The 25,129-nt window shown below is 34.3% G+C and overlaps 3 protein-coding genes across 5 annotated transcripts in view; 1 reads left to right on the top strand and 2 right to left on the bottom strand.

Annotated features, from left to right (window-relative positions):
• LOC105211215 (uncharacterized) overlaps positions 1–25,129 on the bottom strand; it is a 121,802-nt gene that overhangs the window by 10,039 nt on the left and 86,634 nt on the right. The gene's annotated exons all lie outside the window — the stretch shown is intronic.
• Positions 781–1,330, top strand: LOC105211204 (lysozyme 1). The gene has a single exon (XM_011182539.3). It carries the CDS (start codon positions 845–847, stop codon positions 1,268–1,270), a length of 426 nt encoding a protein of 141 aa, XP_011180841.2. The 5' UTR covers positions 781–844; the 3' UTR covers positions 1,271–1,330.
• LOC105211205 (uncharacterized) lies at positions 1,331–6,201 on the bottom strand. Its single transcript, XM_054235075.1, has 2 exons — positions 5,710–6,201; positions 1,331–1,971 (listed from the first exon to the last, which is right to left on the bottom strand). The coding sequence occupies exons 1-2, from the start codon at positions 6,163–6,165 to the stop codon at positions 1,540–1,542; spliced, it is 888 nt and encodes a 295-aa protein (XP_054091050.1). The 5' UTR covers positions 6,166–6,201; the 3' UTR covers positions 1,331–1,539.

Raw genomic sequence — 25,129 nt, 5'->3', positions numbered from 1 at the left:
GCTGAAGTTAGGTTAGGTTGTTCGTGATTTAAAAGAGACATGATAGAGACATGACACATAGCCTTTTACAAAGTCCTTCAAAAACCTTCTCAGAGGAAATTTATGTTAAAGAGAAACCTTGAAAAAATTTTAGAATCAACTTTCGTTGAAAAATATATGTATTTATGAAATTTAAATGTAATTCAATTCAAAATTAAGCACTGTATTGGATTTTAGCAAATTATAATTTAATGACATCTCACAATAGACAATTCGCTGATACACTCGCTGACAGCTCCAGTTGTCACACGTGTCAACTTTAATGACAACTTCAAACTCCATAGTTGTATTTAGCGCAGTTTAACGTCAAGTGAATTGCTCATTGTTGGCTTACTTGGCCTTTTATGTGTTTGTACTAAAAGTCGGAAATTGTAATATCTTAAAATGTAATTGAAATAACTAAAAAGAGTGTACCATATTACTGTTTGTAAATTATATATATATTGATTTATAATATAAACAATTGTAATAACAAAAAAATCTAAGTACTTCACAAAAGAAAATAACGATTTATGACAACGATAATACTGACAGTTTACAAAAATTAAAATTGATATTACCATACACAAATAAGTAAACATACACACGCAAGCACTCAACTTGGTAGATTACCATACTCTAATCTAACTATCGTCTTTTAATTAAGACACTTTTCATAATTGTGTTGCGATAATGTAATCAAAGTATACCTGTGCTCTTATCTTTTGTTTTTCGCAAAAAATTTACTATAAAAGCTGAACGCCTACTTTCGTTTAATCATAAGTTCACAGTTATTAACCGTTAACGCACCACTCAACCAATCAAAATGAAAGTATTTGCCTTCTTCGTACTCGTTTTGGCTTTGGCCGCCCCTGCCTTTGGCAAGACTTTCAATCGCTGCTCCTTGGCACGTGAGATGTCGCGCTTGGGTGTACCCAGGGATCAATTGGCACGCTGGACTTGCATTGCTGAACACGAGAGCTCCTACCGTACCGGTATTGTCGGCCCAACCAACTACAATGGCTCCAACGATTACGGTATTTTCCAGATCAACAACTACTACTGGTGCCAACCTGCCAACGGTCGCTTCTCCTACAACGAATGCCGTTTGAGCTGCAACGCTCTGTTGACCGATGACATTAGCAACTCTGTGCGTTGCGCACGCAAGATCCAAGGACAACAAGGTTGGTCTGCATGGTCCACCTGGAAGTACTGCAACGGTGCTCTGCCCAGCATTGACTCATGCTTCTAAGCAGTGAAAGACTGATGTATTTCTTTGATACTGAATAAAATTGACTATTTGGAAAAAATATATATTTTCTTTTATTTTTATTAGTTCTCAATTTCGCACCTCTTTTAATAGTTCAATATATAAAATAAAATAGGATTATTTATCATTATAAATCCTTTTCATTTTTAATCACAAAAAATAGTTGTCATATATATCTATACTAGTACTATTCCATTTTATTTTATTTTATTTATTTAATCAAGTAATACAAATTCAAATTCATACTCAGTTTAGAAGCATGGGTCAATGTTTGGCAACCAACCGTTGCAGTACTTCCAGGTGGACCAGGCGGGCCAACCTTGCATCTGTAAGACCTTTTGGGCACAACGTACGGATGTTTCAATATCGTCGCTTAACAAAGCATTACATCCAATGTGGCACTGGTTGTAGGAGAAACGTCCGTTGGGTGGTTGGCACCAGTATAAGCTGTTGATCTGGAAGATACCGTAATCGTTGGAACCGTCGGAGTTGGGTGGACCTACAACATTGGTACGGTAGGAACTCTCGTGTTCAGCAATGCAGGTCCATCGTGCCAATTGATCCCTGGGCACACCCAAGCGCGACATCTCACGAGCCAAGGAGCAGCGATCGAAAGTCTTGCCGAAAGCTGGAGCGGCCAAAGCCAAAGCGAGTATGAAGAAGGCGAAAACTTTCATGTTGATTTATTGTTGCGTTAACACTGTATAACAACCTAATGATTGAACTGAATAACTCGTGCGGGTTTTATAGTAAATGCGATGCAAAACATTATTATTATTATTTTTATTAAATAATAATATTCGCAGAATAAGGTGTTGAGTAAAGCGATAATATTAATATACATATGCCATCACTGATGATTAATCCAATAGTTTTGGGTTTTAATAAAAAGAAATGCATCCCGTTATCTGTATTTTTTTTATATTTCTAATATACTTATTAATATATTTTTTACAATATGATTTCTCTTGTAGCTTGTTTATTCATATTTTCTGTTTATTTTTATAATTACTGGGTATTTTATAAGTTGTAATCTGAGCGCTGTAATGGCAATTTTCATCAGAAGTTTCTCTTGTGAAAAAGAAAAATATTGATTGAATGTGTAACGCTTTACTATTGCGCCAAAGCTTCAATTACGCAATGCCTACAAATTGTACTTCGCATTACGCAGGCGTATGTTAAGCGTATGCAGTTTGAGTACCACTGTAGCCGATGTATTGTGGCTATTTGAAAACTATGCATAAATTGTGTGATTACTGCTGACTAAGGCTTTGGATTATTTGACTACATAATACCTTGGCAAGTAATTTATACTCCCGCAATTTATTTGTTTAATGTTATTAAGCGCGTTTTCTTTTCTTTTCTCGAATGGTGACTTTTTATATTTCAACATTATACACATGCTGCATTACCTTTTTGAATGTGCTCCATTTTTTACATGATTAAAGAACAAAAATATGGCACCCTATTATGCTGGTTATCTCTCACTGACAATTTGACGACTAGAGTACAGCGCAGAATAAATTCAAAAATTGTTTGATAAGAAAAGCGCTTTAAAATTACATACAACTCGACTCATGTATTGGGCACAAAGCCCACTAGAAAACAAAAATCATTATATGAAAGATGGTGTAATTCCTGAAGATTCATTAAAATATCAGAAGTTTTACTCAAGTAATCGCTTGTACGGACAGACGGGTTTTTAACTCTTCTCATCATCCTGATCATTTTGATATTTATAACCATATATCGATCGCAATTGCGACTCAATGCCGTTTGAGCTGCAACGCTCTGTTGACCGATGACATTAGCAACTCTGTGCGTTGCGCACGCAAGATCCAAGGACAACAAGGTTGGTCTGCATGGTCTGCATGGTCTATCTGGAAGTACCGCAACGGTGCTCCTACAAGCATTGACTCATGCTTCTAAGCTGTGAAAGACTGATGTATTTCTTTGATATTCAGTAAAATTGACTATTTGGAAAAAAATAGATTTTCTTTTATCTATGTATAATATAAAAATGAATCGCAAAATGTGTTGCCAAGCACATAACTCGAGAACCGCTGAACCGATTTCGCAAATTCTTTGTTTAGAATGTTTTTAGAGGTACCGGGATGGCTCTTACGGAGAGAAAAATTAGACAAATTGCCCGAAAAATCCACAATTTTCTAATCACCCCAATCACTAAAAACAATTTGTGTCGCTAGCCAATAAAAAAGTCGAAAAGGGCCAAACCGATCTGGCAAATTTTAGTTTTGAAATATTTATGAAAGGCCAGAGAAGGATTAGAAAGTAAGTATATATCGAAAAATTGTGAGGAAGATAACAAGAAAATGATTTTATTTGAATTGACAACAAAATTATAAAAAAAAAGAAAAAAACAAAAAATAATAATATTTTGAAAGTTGTCATTGTTGCTTTATTAAAATATTTTTATCATTGTTCAATTGTATAAGGCTGTGACGATAGCTCAAAACAATTTGTAACAAGTAGGGAAAGGCAACCGAACATTTTATACTCTCGCAATTCATTGATGTAATTTTATTACACACAATTTGAAATAAAGTTCAATAGAATAACGAAAATCAGCATATATAGTACATGAGGGTTGAGGTAATTCCTGAATCGATTTCACTCATTTCCAACGCCCAGTTATAATGGGAATATGGGCAACTTGACACCTGTTAGTAGGCAGACAAACGGCAATTCGGCCTTGAAATTACTCCTAAATTGCAAATCAACGAAACACCAGTCTGCAAAATCGCCAAAAAAAAACTATAAAAAAAGGTTTTCCAGATATTCAAGTCGCTGGAGGTACTGCACAGGACTTTAAAAGATTTACGCGACAATGAAAATATTTTTGTTGAAGCCATGATTCTATTGTCAGGTGATTTTCGCCAGACTATTCCTGGATCAACTGTTGCTGACGAACTAATCACATGCCTAAAATCATCTACTTTGTGGCGACAGATAAAAAATCGCCAATTAACAAATAACAAACGAGTGTTTTCCCAACAATATCATACTGCGATTGTAGAAATAGTTGAAAATGGTAGCGACGCAGTTGACACCTCGATGGATTAATAAAATTTTTAACGGGTTTCTGTCACTTCATGGCCTCGAAAGAGGAGCTTATTCTATGTAAAACACATGAAACCATAATATAATAAACATAAATGGCTGATTGAATGACGTATATTGGTGGTAAAAAAACAAGGATCTCTTTGATCTCAATGCGATAATTTAGAATTTCGTTAAAGGAGAGTTGACACAGCTACAAACCAGGATGACGTATTCAATTATCTCACAGACTATTTTAAATTGCTGGACTATCCCCACTCACTTGCAATTAAAAGTAGTGTGTGTTGCGTAACATAAATCAACATCGAACTTTGCAAAAGAACAAGACTGGCTGTGTAGAAGGTAATCAATATCGTCACTAAAGCCAAGATAAAGCCAACTATGAAATTTGGTCATTTGTTACTTTCTTCAATATACGATTAAAAAAATCAAAGTTGTACAAATTATGATGATTTACGCTTAACACAGATCTACAATAATGTCTATCAATCATTTTAAAATTAATCGGCTATAACGTTTTCGTCTTTATGCGTAAGAATTTTTTCTCTGCATTGAAAGATTTACTAATGTTATGTATACCTTAGCCACAAAAACGTGTGGCCGGGTCTGCTAGTTTCTAATATTTCTCAATTTTCGCTCCACTTTTAACAGTTCAACAAATAAAATAAATAGGTATTATTTATTATTAGATGCATATACATAAATAATATTCTTTTGAAAGCTCTCAAGATTAACTTTTAATTTAATAATAATTTTCTAGTATGAGTAATTTCAGGACCATATAACACCCTTAGAAAGTTGAAGAAGTCAATATCAAGTTACTTCTACTATAGTTTCGAAAAGAAAGTTCTGAAAATATTCTTTCTTGAAATAGCTTCATAAATGCCTTAACAAATCCAGTAACGGTCGGAATGTTTATATCTCAAGTATATTAAACCCAAACATGTTACTAAAATTTCAAAAAAATTTTGTTGGATGGATCTGTTCGACAGAAGCAATTCTTGAAATCGCATGCATAATTCGCAGTTCTCAAAAACTATCAATTTTATTAAAAACATCAAAAACTTTAAATTAAATAATTAATTGAATATGCGGACTTGATTTAGCTAAGATTAGCCAAAATCATTCTGATCCAGAGTTCTAAAGAAGGTATGCAAAGGGCTTCGTTTCCACATTTTAAGATGCTATATAAACCCTTATAAGCTGCAGAAATTGTTGTTAGTACGAAATATTTTTACGCCCGCAAAAGTGTTGGCATTCTCATATCAGTTCAAATATATGTATGTATGTATACTTAGTACTTTACGAGTACTAGTAAATATTATTTTATTTATTCAATCAAGTAATACAAATTCAAATTCATACTCAGTTTGGAAGCATGGGTCAATGCTTGGCAGGACACCGTTGCAGTACTTCCAGGTGGACCAGGCGGGCCAACCTTGCATGCGCAAAACCTCTTGGGCACAACGTACGGATGTTTCAATGTCGTCGGTTAACAAAGCATTGCAGCCAATGTGACACTGGTTGTAGGAGAAATGACCGTTGGCCGGTTGGCACCAGTATAAGTTGTTGATTTGGAAGATGCCGTAATCGTTGGAACCGTCGGAGTTGGGTGGGCCCACAACATCGGTACGGTAGGAGCTCTCGTGTTCGGCAATACAGGTCCAGCGTGCCAATTGATCCCTGGGCACACCCAAGCGCGACATCTCACGAGCCAAGGAGCAGCGATCGAAAGTCTTGCCGAAAGCTGGAGCGGCCAAAGCCAAAGCGAGTATGAAGAAGGCGAAAACTTTCATGTTGATTTGTTAAGACTTCATAACAAACTGATGATTGAACTGAATAACTCGTGCGGGTTTTATAGTAAATGTGATGCCAGATATTATTATTATTATTTTTATTAAATAATAATATTCGCAGAATAAGGTGTTGAGTAAAGCGATAATATTAATATACATGTGCCATCACTGATGATTAATCCACTAGTGTTGGCTCTTAATAAAAAGAAATGCACCCTGTTATCTGTAATTTCTTATATTTCTACTATACATTTTTATTCTTATATTATATATGTGAATGTGTAAACTAATATATTTTTTTACAATATGGTTTCTCTTATATCGCCTTTGTTCATATGTTCTGTTTATTTCTATAACTACTGGGTATTTTATGAGTTTTAATCGCGGCACTGTAATGGGAATTTTCTTGAGAAATTTCTCTTGTGATAAAAAATATATATTGATTGAATGTGTAACGCTTTACTATCGCGCCAAAGCTTCAATTACGCGATGCCTACCATCGAACTACACTTGCAAATTGTACTTCGCACTACGCAGGCGCATGTTAAGCGTGTGCAGTTTGAATACAACTGTAGCCGATGTATTGTGGCTAATTGAAAACTATGCTTAAATTGTGTGATTGCTGTTGCCAAAGGCTTTCGATTATTTGACTACAAAATGCCTAGGCATGTAATTGCGCTGAGAAAGAGGAAGAGCGTGTGTGCGCCATTAAGAGAGTGTTGTGTGCGGCGCGGCGGCATTTGATTCAAACGAAGCAACAATAACAACAATATATTAGCAACATTTGGCTGTTGGTGTCGTTGGGTGTTCAAAAGTGCTTTCGGAAGCCACGGTGGGCGTGAATGAACGCCAGCGCATAATTAGGCAGCGCGCAGCAGTGGGCAATTGCTCACTACGTTCAGCCGCGTGAGCAATGAATTATGCGAAATTTAAGCGAAATATGCTTTTATTTCACTTTATTTATGATTATACTATATTGCTGAAAAGCGTGTAGGTGAAATTTCGCAAAATTGCATTGTTTGGCGTTTTCCGTGATTTGTGCAGGAGTAGAATGGGCATAGGAAGTGGGGGTATGCAAAAATTGTTGGTTGTAAGCTTGTAATTGCTGGAAAAATGTGAAAATTCAAATTCACACCTGTTAATGAAATTTTGAGCATTAATAAATAATATATGTATGTACATGTGCTTCTGTGCGAATTTTAATTTTAATTTCATTTTTATTTTTTTTTTTTACTTTTTATAGCGAGGTGATTTTTCTAAATACTTTATTTTTGAAATACAATTTTTTTATAATAAATATTTTTTTCCTCATTAACTAATACACAAATCTTGCAAATTTCTATGATTCAAATGAAAAAATATGAAAAAGTTGAAAGCGCAAAAATGGCGAAATTGAAGAAGAAAATGAATGACGAAGATTATGCTGATAACTGCACAAGAAAACTGAAAATAAAATTAAAAACACATTTGAAGACAACGGCGGTAGCTGAAATATAATTGTGCTGGCAAACGTGCTGATAGGAGCGCCAATAAAAAACGAACAGCGTAGACGCAGCATGCAAATGCATTTCTTTAATATACAGCTACGGTCAACTAATTAACAACGATATGCAGCAAAGCAAACTTTTTGCCCTAACACCAAATATAGTGGAACTTCCATAACAGGAATTCTATAACTCGAAGATCTCCATAACTCGAACTTTGGGTTTGGGTTAATGGGTTTCAACACAGTTCACCAAGTCAAATCCCATAAAACCACAGTAAGAGTGCCAAGCAAGAAAATAACTAGAAAAGACGAGAGAATCAAAAAAATACCCCCAAAAAACCGCAAATGAAATTCGCGTGTATATTTTTGGTGAACATGATAGTGCACCATCGGTAGAAACTGTTTGGGAGAATTTCTCGGAAGAAGCCACTGCGGCCTGTGTGAAATCGTAATCAACGACTTGAATTCACCAAGAAATACGGTCTTTGGTCTCTAAAAAGGTAGAAAACAGTGCTATTTTCGGATGAAACTAAAATAAATACACTTTCACCAGTTGAAAAAACTTCCGTTCGGCGTCCACGAAGTAAAGGGTTTGACCCCAAGCACAGCCGCTTCATGCTGCAGCACGGCGGGGGTACTATAATAATATGTGATGTTGTGTCATGAAGGTGTGTTGGATCTATAACAAAAATTGAGCGTCATATGGATCAGTACTAGTATATTTCAATACTGATAGGTGTAATACTACCATATTCCGACAACAATATACCTGTTACTTGGCTGTTTTAGCAAAATAACGAACACAAAGATACCGCGGGGTCAACTAAACGATTGATGGACGGAAATATAATTTCTTTATTAGACTGGCTTTTGTGCCGTCCAGACCTGAACTTAATTAACCCTTTCGACCCCAATGTTGCCTGAGGGCAATTTCGCTAGTTCATAGGCCTACCACCAGCGTTATTTTTGTTTTTGTTTATTGAACCGATATGATAACGGTAGTCTTATGAGTCAGCACGTGGTGTGATCAAAAAAAAAATCACTAGTAAATCATTTAGCAAAGCAATTTGATAAAGACTGCAGCAGTGTCGGCGAAAATTTATTTCTGCATGAAGGAGAACATTTTTAAAAGAGAGAATTTTTTAAATAATTGTAACAAAAATTATCAATCTGTAAATGAACTACTTTTCAGCGATTGTTAGTGAAATATTTTTGCAAGAAAATTTCTTTAGTTTTAAACCAACATCAGGTGAGTAATTTTTACATATGCGAAGTTGCTTGTGAGCAACTTTGGGCAATTGTGGTATAAAATTTCCATGACTTTAGTTATGAGGCCTCAAGATAAAGGTTTGTCAAATGAGGACGTACAACGAATTTTAAACTTCGATTGGGATGTTTCAACTGATGAAGAAAGTGGTGATGAGATAGAGGATGTGTCTGCAGTGCTGGAGCAGAATTTGCAAGGGATTATGGAAAGAGGGGAAAGCATAGAAATCGGACTTCTTGACAATATAATTACGGAAGACAACGAGCATGAATCTTGTTCTAGTGAAGGGTTTTGCATTGAAAAAATTGATTCGAAGGCATTAAAATGGAGATCAAAGCCATTTGAAGCTCCTGAAAGTGTATGGAAGGCAGATGTCGACTTGGAAATTCACGACGTCATGATGCCCGTAGAATATTTTTCACAATTTTTTGACTGTCGTGCTATTGATTTGATCACGCAGCAAACTGATTTGTATGGACTTCAAGAACTGGGCCTTGAACTTAAATGTACCAGTGTAGAAATAAGACGATATATTGGTACTCTACTGTACTTAGGTGTTTTAAAACTACCCCAATTTAAAATGGCATGGTCTCAAAATATTAAGCTTACCGCTATAACAGATTCAATACCTCGTAATAGATTTGATACCTCGTAATAGATTTAAATTATGACAAGCTATACAAGATACGTCCACTGCTCGATATCATCAGAGAAAACTTCAATAAACTTCCTCAAGAAGAACATCAAAGCGTTGATGAGCAAATAATTGCGTTCAAAGGTATGTGCTTACACATGTGTTGTATCCGTATTTTTGTTGTTACTTTTGCTTACAGGACGATCAACGTACAAACAATACAATCCAGCTAAGCCTCACAAATGGGGGTTGAAAATGTTTACGCGTGCTGGAACGTCTGGACTTGTATATGATTTCACGCTGTATGTTGGTGAAGGCACCTGTCAATCATATGGATTGGGACTTTCCTCGGATATAGTTCTCTATTTAGCGAAAACTATTCCCAAACACAAGAACTTCAAACTTTATTTTGATAACTGGTTTACATCAGTAAGCCTTCTGATTGCATTGAAGGAAATGGGCATATTCGCCACTGGTACTATACGTAAAAATCGAATAAGCAACTGCCAGTTACTTTCAGAAGCGGAACTCAAAAAACGTGGAAGAGGATCTTATGACATGAAATGTGAAACCAATCATAATATTGTATGTGTAAGGTGGTTTGACAATAAGCCGGTCCAACTTATATCATCGCATATAAGTCATGAACCAGTTGGCATTTGCAAACGTTGGAACCCAAAAGAAAAAACACACGTAGATGTCCAAAGACCTGCGATAGTTGCTAACTACAACAAAGGCATGGGAGGTGTGGATCTAGCGGACATGTTGATGGAACTTTATAAAGTTAACCACCGCTCAAGGAAGTGGTATATACGAATTTTTTATTGGTGTCTGGGAACGTCTGTTACAAATGCGTGGCTGCTTTATAGAAAACATTTAAATTTGCTTCATCCGAAACAGAAACACATTCCCCTAATAAAATTTCAACTGGAAATTGCTGATGCCCTTCTGCAATCTACGTCTTCTGCAGTTTCTATGCAAAGAAAGCGAGGCAGACCGTCCAACGCAGAGAGGAATGATAGCGATACAAACTCTCCATCGAGCAGTGTGTCGTCGCATAACACGAAAAAGTACAGATTCCAGCCGAACCCTCCAGAAACGAAACGATATGATAAGACGGAACATTGGGTAGTATTCGGTGAAAAAGGGCGCTGCAGGTTGTGCAAGACAGGAACTCCAATGTCCAAATGTCTTAAATGTAAGGTCCATCTTTGCTGCAATAACAATAAAAACTGTTTTTTGTCTTTTCATACCTAATTTTTCCCCAATAAATAAAATAAAATGCGATTAGAAAAAAAAAAATATTAATAAATTCTATACCACCATTGCCCAACGTTGCTCACAGGCAACATTCTGTAGCGCTCAAACGGGTGGGAGTGGCGAGTTGAAAATTTTACTATACCTTTCTAGAATAAATATAATGAGATTAAAACTAAAAAAAAAATTTTAAGATTACAGGAAGAAAATCGGGGTCGAAAGGGTTAATAATCTCTGGGGCAAGTAAAAACGAAGGTTCGATTGAAGTATGCCGGAAATTTTATCGAACAATTAGGAAGGGTAAATATAGAATGGGTAGCGATTTCCAAAAGCTTATGTGAGAAGTTAATTGAATCAAACGAACAATGAATACTGGGTTTTCAACAAAACCGAGAGGTGACCGAGAGGTTTTGGTACATAATTTTTCAAATAGTGAAAAAAATAATGCATAATAAAATAAAATTAAAAAACTACATATTATTTAAAAATCAGCGAAATATCGCATAATTAAACTAAAAAGTTTCAATTATTCTAGTCAAATTTTCGACTTATCAATGATTACATGACTCAAATAGTAGCGTTGCTAATAACATGACTGCAGCTGTATAAATATACCCGTATGTGTGTATATGAATACTACTTGCAACTGCAGTTTAGCTTTGTATGAATTGCACACACTCGGCTCTTGCGGTATCTTCTGCAATGGCGCAAATATAAGTACATATGTATGTATATAACTGCAATACCTATATTTACGAGTAACTACTTTGGAGCGTGTGAAATTTGTGTGTAACTATTTGGCAATTTTTTAATGCAAAATAAATAGTTAATGCAACTTTCTATTGCAAAAAATTAGCGTTTTCAAAAATAAGTAAAATATGAAAATTCTGCTTTTATATTATTCTTGTTTTAATCTTTACTGAGCAAGAAAAATAAAAATAGCTTTAAAATAACATTCATCTATAAAACATAAAAAAATTAGAAAAAACGTTAACTTCGGCTGTACCGAAGTTAATATACCCTTCGCAGGTGCATTTCTTTTAGTAACTATGTGCAAATCTAAAGACGTAAGAAAAAGAAATTAAAAAAAAAAAGAAAACTTTTTTCTAATTCTTTTAAGCCGGGTTGTTTGCTAGAAACATTAAGGTTATATAGTTAACCGATCTGAACAATTTCTACGGAGATTATATTATTACCTTAAGCAGTAATCCATGTCAAATTTCGTGAAGATACCACGTCAAATGCGAAAATTTTCCATACAAGTCATTGATTCCGATCGTTCGGTTTGTATGGCAGCTATATGCTATAGTGAACCAATCTGAACAATTTTTTCGGAGATTAAAGTATTTCTATGAGCAATAACTCACACCAAATTTCGTGAAGACACCACGTCAAATGCGGAAGTTTTCCATACAAGCCCTTGATTCCGATCGTTCAGTTTTTATGGCAGCTATATGCTATAGTGAACCGATCTGAACAATTTTTTCGGAGATTAAATTATTTCTATGAACAATAACTCACACCAAATTTCGTGAAGATATGTAGTAAAATGCGGATGTTTTCCATACAAGCCATTGATTCCGATCGTTCAGTTTGTATGGCAGCTATATGATATAGTGGTCCGATATCGGCAGCTCTGACAAATCAGCAGCTTCTTGAAGAGAAAAAAACATGTGCAAAATTTCAACACGATATCTTAAAAACTGAAGGCCTAGTTCGTATATATACAGACAGACAGACAGACAGACGGACTTGACTAAACCGACTCAGTTCAACATACTGATCATTTATATATATACTTTATAGGGCCTCCGACGCTTCCTCCTGGGTGTTACAAACTTCGTGACAAACTTAATATACCCTGTTCAGGGTATAATAAATATTAATTGCTATATTATATTCCTTTGTAGCAAGAGAGCAAAAATGATTGCATGCATATAGGCGCATTTGTTTTAATCGTTACCTGCATATGAACTATTTAAAAAATGTTGAAATCTAAAAACCATATTAGCATTTCTAGCATTTTCTATAATTGTTTGTCGACATGCTAGCTGAAGCTTACATAAAGATTTAGTTGCACTGATCATTATCATTATCGCGCTTAAGCCACTATAAATAGTTAATAAAAATATATGCATCAATACATGTTTTTATCATCAATGAGTAGATACTGAACGCAAGAACAAACTTATCATGTTAATAAATAAAATATATTATTACAAAAAAAGTTTTACAAATTGGTTATGTTATGAATTTTACTACGCTAAATTTATTTTCAGAAGTTGCCACGCTCAGGAGCTTTCACCTATTCCATTCAAGCTTTCATTTAGCCAAGTTGAGCTTTCGACTGAAAAAAGCTTCTTATCGTAAAATTATGTAACGCTTCAAAAAATGTAATATAAGATAAGCCGACCTATCGCCCACCTCCCATACAAAGGTTTGGTTGAAAATGACTAAAATTGCGTTAACTCACTAACGAGAAACGTCAGAAACACCAAATTTTACATATCAAACATAAGAAATGGCAGAAGGAAGCTGCACTGAGATATTTTTACAAAATGGAAAATGGGCGTCGCGTCGCCCACTAATGGGTCAAAAACCATATCTCAAGAACTACTCGACCGATTTCAATGAAATTCGGTGTATAACACTTTCTTGACACCCTGATGACACGGGTGGAATATGGGCGAAATCGGTTCACAACTACGCCTACTTCCCATATAACTCAATTTTGAATTATTCTGATTCGTCCACTATATAATACATATATACATTAGGAACAAATGAAGATAGCAAAATAAAACTTTAGACAAATACTGTACTTGAGATGTGACATCACTTGTTGAAAAATTGTCAAAATCGGACCATGATTTTTCAAGGCCCCTGATATCGAACATGAAGTACTCAGTGACTAAGGGTAATGTTTCACTGAAAATATAGGTAAATCTCTAAATAAATTGCGAGAGTATAAAATGTTCGGTTGCACCCGAACTTAGCCTTTCCTTACTTGTTTGCATTTAATTTAACCAAAATTTAGATAAGATATACATATATTTATATTTTTTGTTTTTGTTTACACTTTTGGCACAGCAAAGACGTTTTTTAACTGATTAAGCTTCAAAAGTTCAAGTATAGTCACTTAGCAATGATAACCTTTTTTTTAATTTTTTTGTCACACGCCTTCTTTTTGGTTCAGTTCGATAAGGAGTGATATGTCATTGCAGGTAACTTAAAGGAAACACTTTAAAATTAGTTTATATTGATTATGGTAGATACACTTATAAGTGATCACTCAGTGCTCTTCCTCAAAGAATTCTTATATTATACCCCTGGAATTATTGCAATAATTTTATGTATGCTATCTTCAAACAATTTCTTCGAGAATCATTGCACTATTGTCAGTTTTTGGAGAAACTTAAGTATTCATAGGTCATTATAATGTAATAACTCTCAAAAAATGCGGTTATTTATATTGACATTTGGAGTTTGAAGTAGTTGGTACTACCAACAGTTGTATGTCTTATCTAAAACATCATAATTTACGCTTGTCTTGTTATCAAACTTATTGAGTTACCGAGTTTCAATTAGACCGGTTTCTCTGCAGCGTGTTATTACTTATGGTTTTGTTATTGAATATCTACCAGCAACATATTGCCATTGCATGTGTAACAGTTTCACTTTCTTTCGCTTGGCAATTAATCGTGTACAGCGTCTTGCTGACATTAAACGCTGACAAATTAACGTCCAATGAACGCTAAGCAAATCAGTGAGTTTTCGAAGCGATTAAACAGTTGCACCGCCAGTTGGTGCAACAAATACTGACAGCAATGCTGTTGTTGCTATTCAGCAGCAGCCAAATGAGTCGATCGAGTGGCAGGTAATAGAGTTCGACGATGTTAGTCCACTACATCACCAGCTTTGCGGTTCTCAAACAACTCTGCGTTAGTGCCAACAACAGCTTATTTTGTCTGTCTGTTCATTTTGTTTTTGTAGGTGTTGTAATGTTTATTTTTAGTTTTATTATATATTTTTTTTCTCAAATTGTTGTTAATTTTTCTTGTAACCATGTTTTCACTTTTTATTATCCATTTCTATTGCCGCTTAGCCACATCTCTGTCGCATTGAAAACAAGTTGTCACCACTAGTGCCACTTGTATCGTTTTATTGATTTGTTGCACGCTTAACTGTCACAGCTGAGACACTCTGTGCACCTAATTGCTTTCGGTAAATATGGTGTTGACAATCTGTAGCCACTATGACTCTATGTAATAACCGATTTTGTCATTTTGTCATTGGCGCTAATACCGAAATGGTTAATAATTTTTGTGCCGTTGTTGCTGCAACGACGCGTAGTTGCAACTCAATATTTTGCCATATTAATAACTGTTACAATTTCAGAAATGCTTATTACTGCCGTTGTAGGCTATAAGGCGTTGTTTTGTAAACAATGTTATTTCTTATTAAATATTTAAGTATTCGTTTTATATAAACATAATAAATATGCCAGTTGCAAAGTGGCATAAAAATAGCGTTACGCTTAGTTATGTGGTTTGTCCAAAACAACAACAAAGTAATATATTAGTTTGGTGTTACTTTGTTTCAAGCATTTGTATGGTTGGATTAGGATATAAAACTGGCAAATACATCAACAATTTGCTTTCTGATGCAAACTCATTTATCTTGTCAAGAATAAATGTTTTTTTTTTTATAGTGGCAGCGGCCCATTCAGGTATTCTGTTGAATAGCTAGGTTACGTTCTGACCACATGAATCTTTGAACTCAATCACAGAATTGAATGAATATAGAAACAAGAGATAAAATAATAAAGAAGGAAAAGGAAAATTAAAGGCTAACATTTTCACTAACCGGGATCCTCTGATCTTAATGGAAAACGCAGTGCTTAAAATTTTTGAATATGAAATCATAATGAAAAATTTCCAAAAATAAAAAGAAAAAAAAGCTGAAGCTGTTATTCCTTTACTATCATAGAGAGTTCACTGTGAAGCGTGAGTATTCTCTCCAACGACCCAGAGAGGACTCAAACATGTAACTAATAATAGCATGCTAGAAATATCTAAGTAACAGTACTGTTTTTCAACATCGAAGCTGGGAGAGATCTCTAATATTATAAAAGTAATATGTTATTCTCAACAATTTTTCTCATTAAAGCCATGAATCTAAAGCCATCTTAAGATGTTACATGGGTGTCGTGGGTTCAAAAAATCAATTTTTTTGAATTATTAATTTCTACAACATCTAAAGAATATTGGATTCGGAGATACAGCCTTTGAAAGGTATTATTGTTACTCAAATATTTAAACGCGTTTTTCTCGGAACAGTCTTTTCAAAGCCGGTTATCAAATGTTCTCGAAAACTACTCAACCGATCTTGATGAAATTTTGCACATGTGTTCGAGATACAATTTACTCATGTTTGGACGAAGGATTTTTTTCAATTACAACTGTTAAAAAAAAATGTCAAGCAAATTTGACCCATTTTTTTTTTTTTGGAAAAATGTCGGCCAAAATTCCAATTTTTACTTTTTTGTCTTTCTTTCGTTCAAGCACGAGTTTATGGTTTTAACTAAAATACTAATTTTTGCCTTTTCGTTTTAGATGATCCTGTCAAGAATTATGCTAACAACGCGAACGCACCGTTTTTCCGATGGGTTACCTCCATTGTGACGGAGGGGTTTTAATTTTTTAATAATTTCAGAAATTATTCTTTAAATGTGTATCTATAAAACAAAAAAAGTTTGAATTAAATAAAAAATATTTTACATAGAAAAAAATATTGAAAGTAGATTAAAAAAATATTGAAAATAGGTATTTTTTTACCCGACAAAACCCATGTAACCCCTTAATGTACTTTTCAACATTTCGATTGATGCTTGACTAGTCTTCTTTTTCTTTGTTAGGCTAGCTTACATGGTATTTGATAGTATGTAATTACTTCTCGAACGAGGATCTCCAATTCGAAACCAGGTTCTATCCAATAACTAATTCAATTTCTCTAATTTCAAATAGGATTTGAAGTCGATCTCCAAGATACTCGTTTTTCTGTTTCATATAGGTTTGCCGATCTAGTTTTCTGGTTTTTCTGTTGATTGTAGTATATTCTGTCAAATAAGTACCCGGAAATTCTTAAGTAATATAAATGGATAAAAATATTGAACAAAGTGTGTGAAATTTTGTGTTTTAAACGAAATTTCTTGTGCCAAAACGTTGGAAATGTTGAAAAAACATTTCGTGATTTAACCATGTCGAAAACTCAAGTTTAAGATTGGAATAAGTCGTTCAAAGAGGGGCATATAAAAATCGCAACGCACACAAAAGGTTGACGTGTTCCTAATGACGCCGTAAACAAACTAAATGACACATAGCAATAAAAATTGGCAGAATAGTGGCTGACAGCTTTGACAACCTACGAAAAAAAAATTTGAAATATTCTCAGCGTGAAAATTTAAAATGAGAATTTCCGGTTATTATTCAGATTTATGACAGCCCTTTCTCTCCTCTTAAGCGTTGATAAGCTGGTCAACTACCAATCACTGACTGCTGAAAACGATCATAACTTATTTTACATGCGATAAATGCACTCACACGCCCTCTCATTAACCAATCGCGGTAAATTTGTAGAATTTGCAAAAACCAAAAAAGGGGTCTCTGAGATATTTAAGTATTTGTGTGTATAAATTTTATGAAGACAGTGGGCGTGTTTCTGTAAACGCATATAAATTGTCACAAACGACTAATCTAAGTAGTAAATCAAAAATAATGACTTTATCTGCAAAAGTGTCACACTCAACGTGATTCGAATGCAGTTAACGGTAGCTGAAGTGCTACGATACGACATGAGTATGTACACGTGTGTATGTATGTATGTATGTATGTATATAAAAGATCAAATGATTTGCACTTATCTGTATAAAACCATTAAGGGTGCTTGCTTAGCGCAAGTTACACGAGTTGAAATATTTTTTTTTTCACATATTTTTTACACGCTTACCGATCAGCGTTGGCGTTTTGTATAAATTACAATTTTTATTTACACTTTATTGTCTTGTTTTACACACCTTGGCATGCGATTATATAACAAATTGTTTTACAACAAAACAACAATTTGTGTTCATTAGCGCTTTGAAGTGTGGCGAATTTGGTTAATTGATTAGATAAGTAAGAAAAGCAACAACAAAAACACAAGCAAAGTAAGCTGAAAATCAAACACGCATACAAACACACAAACAGTTGTATGCATTAAGGCGTTTAACTGTACATATATGAAAATTGGGAGCGAGCGCAACAAACAACATGGCGTTTACGCTGCACGCCAACATTTTGTCACCTCATTACTGTTTTGCTTCGTGTGTAAACAATCGATAATCAGCAGTTAAATGTTCGATTGTTCATATGTACACAGTCAAGCTACGCTGTATTTGCAGATGCTTGAGATACGCAGCAAATACAAGTACGAACACAAGTATGATCCACTGCTACTCAAGTAGTAGATATGAAATACTCATTCATTGTGCAAATAAACTTGTTGAATGGCATTTTAATTGGTTTAAAGCAGTATTGATTGTGAGCACTTGTGTCTACAAATAGAATTGCATAATTTGTACTGGCTTTAAATAGGTGTCATGTAAATATTTTACATGTAAACGGACTAAAGGTCTTTAGGCGTGTAATACCCGAATAGTGTATTTGAAGTGAGATTTGATGGAATTGGAAAGGATTTGGTTTTTTTAGTGACATAATCAATCATTGCAAATATTTTTTAAGAACATGTCCTCTTCCTACTACTTAAAGTATCTATCTACTATCGACAACCTGAAAGTATATTTAAAACCGTTTATGAACATTTGATGCGTTCAAAAAATAACGGGAATTGTATACTTAAAATTTTAAAATTTTAAATTTACGACTTTTATGCCCGGTTTCACAGTTCGTACTTAAGTTGTGCCCAAATAAAATCTTAGCTAAGCATTGTTGTTGACTGAGTAGTCATTTGAGCTCCACAGTCGATGCTTATTTTCTATAAAATTCTATTATGATATATGGCAGCACAATGAAAAACATTTGTTTACAAATACCATCTGACAAATTGAAATTATTGTTGATGAAAAGTAACTTTGCGACGAATAAATTTAGAATCTGGGAAATGGATGGAAACAATAAAAGGACACCGAATTTCACCGCAAGCGAGTGGGGGCTCCTATTGCAACTCGCAGGAAAGCATATAACCGTCATTGAATGCAAGAAATTCCAAAAATTTTTTCAGCAAATAATTTTTATTTTATTTTTTTGACAAATAAGTCAATATTCAAAACAAAAATCAGCTGTTACTTAAGCACTGCTTAAGTCTCCCATTTTCAGTACTTAAGCAGAACTTAAGTATGAACTGTAAAACGCAATATTTCTGTTTTATCTTGAGCACAACCTAAGCACTGACTGTGAAACCGGGCATTAGTTTTGGGTGTCCGATGTCTTTCTCTCTGATTATGAAGGCGTTGCGAACGCTCAGAGTTCGACGCCCTAGTGCGAGCTTGTATAATTCTAATATTTTGTTCTTCAAACCGCTGCACACGTTCTGTACTCGACTCTCAAGCGCGTACTTGGGAGTTTTTGGAATTTTGTTCAGCAAGCAGCTGCGAGCGCTCTTTACTCGACTATCTGGCACGCGATTGTGATGCGAAGAGAATGACTTGCAAAACGATTTTTGGTTTTAGATTAAGATTCTCCATCACAGAGTATTTTTGATACCCTCACCTGGGAACTATTTCCACAAAGATTGAGATTATTGCAAAAAATATAGCCTATGTTACTCAGGATAAATGTAGCTTTCCAATGGTGAAATACTTTTTGAAATTGGCACAGCAGTTTTTGAGTTTATTCAATACAAACATACATAAAGGGTGATTTTTTAAGAGCTTGATAACTTTAAAAAAAAAAAAAACGCATAAAATTTGCAAAATCTCATCGGTTCTTTATTTGAAACGTTAGATTGGTTCATGACATTTACTTTTTGAAGATAATTTCATTTAAATGTTGACCGCGGCTGCGTCTTAGGTGGTCCATTCGGAAAGTCCAATTTTGGGCAACTTTTTCGAGCATTTCGGCCGGAATAGCCCGAATTTCTTCGGAAATGTTGTCTTCCAAAGCTGGAATAGTTGCTGGCTTATTTCTGTAGACTTTAGACTTGACGTAGCCCCACAAAAAATAGTCTAAAGGCGTTAAATCGCATGATCTTGGTGGCCAACTTATGGGTCCATTTCTTGAGATGAATTGTTCTCCGAAGTTTTCCCTCAAAATGGCCATAGAATCGCGAGCTGTGTGGCATGTAGCGCCATCTTGTTGAAACCACATGTCAACCAAGTTCAGTTCTTCCATTTTTGGCAACAAAAAGTTTGTTAGCATCGAACGATAGCGATCGCCATTCACCGTAACGTTGCGTCCAACAGCATCTTTGAAAAAATACGGTCCAATGATTCCACCAGCGTACAAACCACACCAAACAGTGCATTTTTCGGGATGCATGGGCAGTTCTTGAACGGCTTCTGGTTGCTCTTCACCCCAAATGCGGCAATTTTGCTTATTTACGTAGCCATTCAACCAGAAATGAGCCTCATCGCTGAACAAAATTTGTCGATAAAAAAGCGGATTTTCACATTTCGAACCGAACACTGATTTTGGTAATAAAATTCAATGATTTGCAAGCGTTGCTCGTTAGTAAGTCTATTCATGATGAAATGTCAAAGCATACTGAGCATCTTTCTCTTTGACACCATGTCTGAAATCCCACGTGATCTGTCAAATACTAATGCATGAAAATCCTAACCTCAAAAAAATCACCCGTTACAAATTCTTCCTCTTTATAATAGTTGTATAGATTTCATTCGACGTGAATCGAAATTTCTCTGAAGGTCTCCACATTATATGAACGTCTGAGTGCGATATTGGTATATTCGTTAATATTATCTAAAGCTTGGCCTTTGTATGAAAGATTAAACAGTTTAGGAAACTCAAAGCATGATCTGGGTTTGTTTAGTTTGATATATTCTACAAAAAATCTTCATCATCTTCCTTATTATAGAAATCATCGAGATCCTGACCTATAAATGCCGACAATTTGAGGGACTCAGCATTTGTCAAGTCGTTGGAAGTCGAGAGCGTAAATCACCTACTCAACTCGGATAGTTGACGGGATCGGGAAGGTTTGACGTTTCCCAATAGAGACAATAACATTCAAATCTTGGATTTTAATTTGAAAACCCAAAAAAGTGTATACATTCTAATCTGACCGGAAAATGAAGTGTATACTAGGCTCACGCTTATATGCAGCATTTCATTAGGTGTTCCACAAGTTCATAACTCAAAAAGAAAATTTTAAAGCACATGTAGATGTGAGAAAATCTTCATTTATAAGTCAGTAGGCTATACTTTTTTCGCTAAATTCAAATTTTGGATCATATTTTATTTTCTAGTTGTCTTTTAGTGCAAATAATGGCAAGTGCAGTAAAATATTATCATGCTAAAAATTTCTATTCGAGCCAATTATTTTTGGCATGGCATAGTAAACGGGAAATGATGACTATTTTGTTGCGAAGTAGCTTGGGAAAATAACTTTATCTACAGACTGACTGGGTAGTTGAGATGACGTTTATTTTTTATGTTTTTTTTTTTGTATTTTGTTTTTTTTTTGTATACTTAGGTAAGAGCGCTTTCTTTATTTTCTTTGCTTCTTGCCGTAATGATGAATGGTCGTGCGGCGTTTGCTACTGTGTCACCGCACCGCTGATGGCGAGGTTAGCTTATCTTAAATGCAATCGCGACGCGACGCTCGTTTGTCACATTTTGCAGCGGTAACTCTTACTTACATACATACATACGTTGACACTTTGCAGCATACATACAGTCACACAGTTTCCAGCTCTTTCACATGCGCATACAATGCAAAGTCTAAGCAGTTTTTTGAAAACGTTGACACGACTTTTTAATACTTTTTCTTGATGACTTCCGCCAAATGTGCCCATAATTGTTTTATTAGCAATGTCTGTATGTTAAAGCATGATATTTTGCATTTTTATTGAATTTTTTTATATTTCCTTATAATTATTGGCGTTAAAATTTTCACTTGCCGCTTTCTATTATTTTATAGAAAAAATTATGCATTTTGTGTCAGACAATAATTTAGTCAAAGTGCTTAAATTAATTTTTATAAATATTAATTTAATTAAGAAAAAAAATTTACTGCATTTTCTAATTGAATAATCATTCATCGGTATTCAAGTATTTTCACTTTGTCACACATTTATTGCTCATAAACATTTCTATTTCTTGCTTCAGCTCGTCTGTTTGCTGCTGTTGTTGTAACTCCCACGCGTTTTTGTTCCAACTAAATTATGCACAACTTGTTGTTGCTTACTCTATAGCCAATTGTATGTATTTTTTTCCGCACGGCTGTGAGTAACAAATGTTTTTCATTTACATTTCTGTCGTTGGCGATTTTTCATTTATTTTCCCACCTCAACTTTTATTTATTCGCAACTTCTACATATGCTTTTTCGCCTGTTTGCATAATTTTATTAATTTTTTCGCTACAATTGTTCGTTTTGCTTGTACGCTCAGATTTTTCTTGCATATTTTGCAATTTAGTTGTTGACAGCTGTCACTTTTATGTTGACAAACTGTCAACAGTTTGATTATTTTCATATCACTAACATGCATGCGGAATGCAGTGATTAACATTTAAATTTAGTATAAGGTGATTTTTAATGAAGTTGACAAAAGTCGAATATGAAAATACCAAATTTTTTATGTACAGAAATAGGCAAAACGTGTTAAGGTTCTTCAAAAAAATCAAAATTTTTCTTCTAAACTTTAGTTCTTTGAAATATTAGAGTCTAAAATCGGGCTCATACTGGTGAATTTTTAAATAAAAAAACAACAAAAAAATATTTCTTAGTGGCACAAAGTAACCTCAGTCCTTAGACATGTAAAAGGTGTGTTCAAATATTACGATAATTATCCTTTTTTGAAAAAATATTTATTCATTCGTCTATATTATTGTTGTCGCCTTCAAAATAGTCCCAATTCGATATTGTTATCGTCGAAACTCTTTTAAAACTAGATGCTTGGGATAGCCTTTGGTATTTTTAGCGATTTCTCGTATGCAGGTAAAACGGCGACCCTTCAAGGTTCTCTTTATTATTATTAACCCAAACGATTACCCTCCTCCCGCCCAACCGACGCGTGGGGCGCAGTCCGCATACGAGCGGAATTTGCCGAGTCTAGAAAGGCAAGAGATTTTTAAGCGTCCGGTTCTCAAACTGCTCAGCTACAGAAAGAAACATTTCAACAGCTGAGATTTAAAAATATATAAAAACAAAAAGTTAAAAATTTCTGAATATTATTTATTAAGAGAAGACAAAATAGTTTTTTTGATGCTAAATATTGAGTCAGATGGATCAAATGTGCTGGAATGCGAATTAAAATCATGACATATTCGGCAGAATGGTTCATTTAACTCAAAATTTGTTCTAGAAGATTTTAGAAATAATGGTCTAAACTGCCTGGATGAACGCAATGGGACATTAAACTTAATATCAGACAAAAGGAATGAACTACAAACTAAACTATTCAGAAGTTTTACTAGAAAAATTATACCTAGCATTTCTCTGCGACTAGTGAGTGTGGGAAGACTTATAAGTTTTAAACGACTAGTATACGGGGGAAGATTCAATCTTGAATCCCAATGTAAGTGGCCTAAAGCAAAAAGTAAAAATTGTTTTTGAACGGACTCAAGCTTATCAGAATGGGATTGATAGCTAGGATTCCATACCACAGAACCATACTCCAATATAGGCCTTACCAATGTTGTAAAAAGAATTTTAGTAATATACGGATCACTAAATTCTTTAGACCAACGTTTAACAAAGCTAAGAGCACCTTTAGCTTTTAAGACAATTGAATTTACATGAGAATTAAAATTTAGTTTAGGGTCCATATTAACTCCTAAATCAACAAAGTTAAAAACTTGCTCTAAACTGAATTTATTTATTACATAGGGGGAAAGATCAACAGTTCTACGGGAAAAGCACATCGTTTTACATTTTTTAAGATTCAGTGGCATATCATTTTTGTGACACCAAGTAACTAAATTATTTAAATCCGATTGCAACTCAGTCCTTTCGTTATGAGAAGTATATGATTTAAAAAGTTTTACATCATCCGCATATAATAAAATATTATGTTTGGAAATAGGAAAAAGTTACACGGAACACAGCTGAATATAGACAATGAGTCATCGTTACAGTATTGCTTTTAGTAAACAAGTAACAAGCAAAGAAGTGTGAGCTTTTAAGCTCATGAAAAGTCCTCATATAACTTCAGCTTTACATTTGATCGTACTTCAGGGGCATGACTTAACAATTGAACTTTCCAAGCTCGTGAATTATAAATTTAAAAATTCCCGTTATTTTGGGAACTCAACACGTTAATATCAGAAGGTTTAACTTAATTAGTTTAGTGAAAAAAAAAACAAATGTTTCATACCAGAAAAGTCCAACAATGTTGTATAATAGCGTTGTTAGACAGGAGCTACTTGATCAATTAACCGGGCACGATTAAAACGCTTATTAAGATCGATTTACCATACAAAATAAAAATCTACATTAATTTTAATTGCATTTTAATCGACTTGAAAATCAAATGCAACTCTGCGACAAAGACTTACAATATATGTTCTTTGTCTGCGATTGGCTGAATTTTTTGATAAAAAAGCTACGGTAGATTTCGCTGCTAAAATATCAATCAGCTGATGAAACTTACCAAATTCTTATGAAAAACAAAAACAAAAATGTTTAACAGCTGATCAGTTATCGAGTAGCAAAAAAAAAAAACAAAAGTAGTAAAAGGCAAAAAAGGGTTTCTCAATAAAAATTTTGATTAATCAATTAATTTGGTTGTCTAAAAACGATATAAGGCTCAAATCTTACTTTGATGTCTCGGGACTTATTCGTTTTTATTACAAAACCCACCACAGTTTCGGAAGTTAACCATACGCAACGGGTACTCACCTGGAACGAAAAGAAATTAAATAATAATTTTAGTATAAATGATATCATTATATATTATAAATGTTGTGATATAGTTAAATAACTGTTTTAGTAATGGGTATAAGAACAGTAGACTTTATTGATATACAAAAATACAATTTTCATAAAGAAATCCGGGAACTCAACATTTGGAATGTCATTGTGAAGGTTTTGGCTCATAAGTATGTTATTTTTTAAATATTTTATATTTATTCTGAAATCTTA

The sequence above is a fragment of the Zeugodacus cucurbitae genome, chromosome 6, assembly GCF_028554725.1.
Source record: "Zeugodacus cucurbitae isolate PBARC_wt_2022May chromosome 6, idZeuCucr1.2, whole genome shotgun sequence".
Lineage (NCBI taxonomy): Eukaryota > Metazoa > Arthropoda > Insecta > Diptera > Tephritidae > Zeugodacus > Zeugodacus cucurbitae.
Note: the sequence above shows the minus strand (reverse complement) of the source record. Positions and strands in the feature narration are given on the sequence as shown.

Bases quoted from the DNA above. Each gene is read 5' to 3' on its own strand.
- LOC105211204 (XM_011182539.3), top strand. From the start codon at position 845: ATGAAAGTATTTGCCTTCTTCGTACTCGTTTTGGCTTTGGCCGCCCCT.
- LOC105211205 (XM_054235075.1), bottom strand. From the start codon at position 6,165: ATGAAAGTTTTCGCCTTCTTCATACTCGCTTTGGCTTTGGCCGCTCCA. The intron at 1,972-5,709 runs GATTGAATAAAT...ACGCAACAATAA, and splicing joins AATTTGAATTTGTATTACTT to ATCAACATGAAAGTTTTCGC.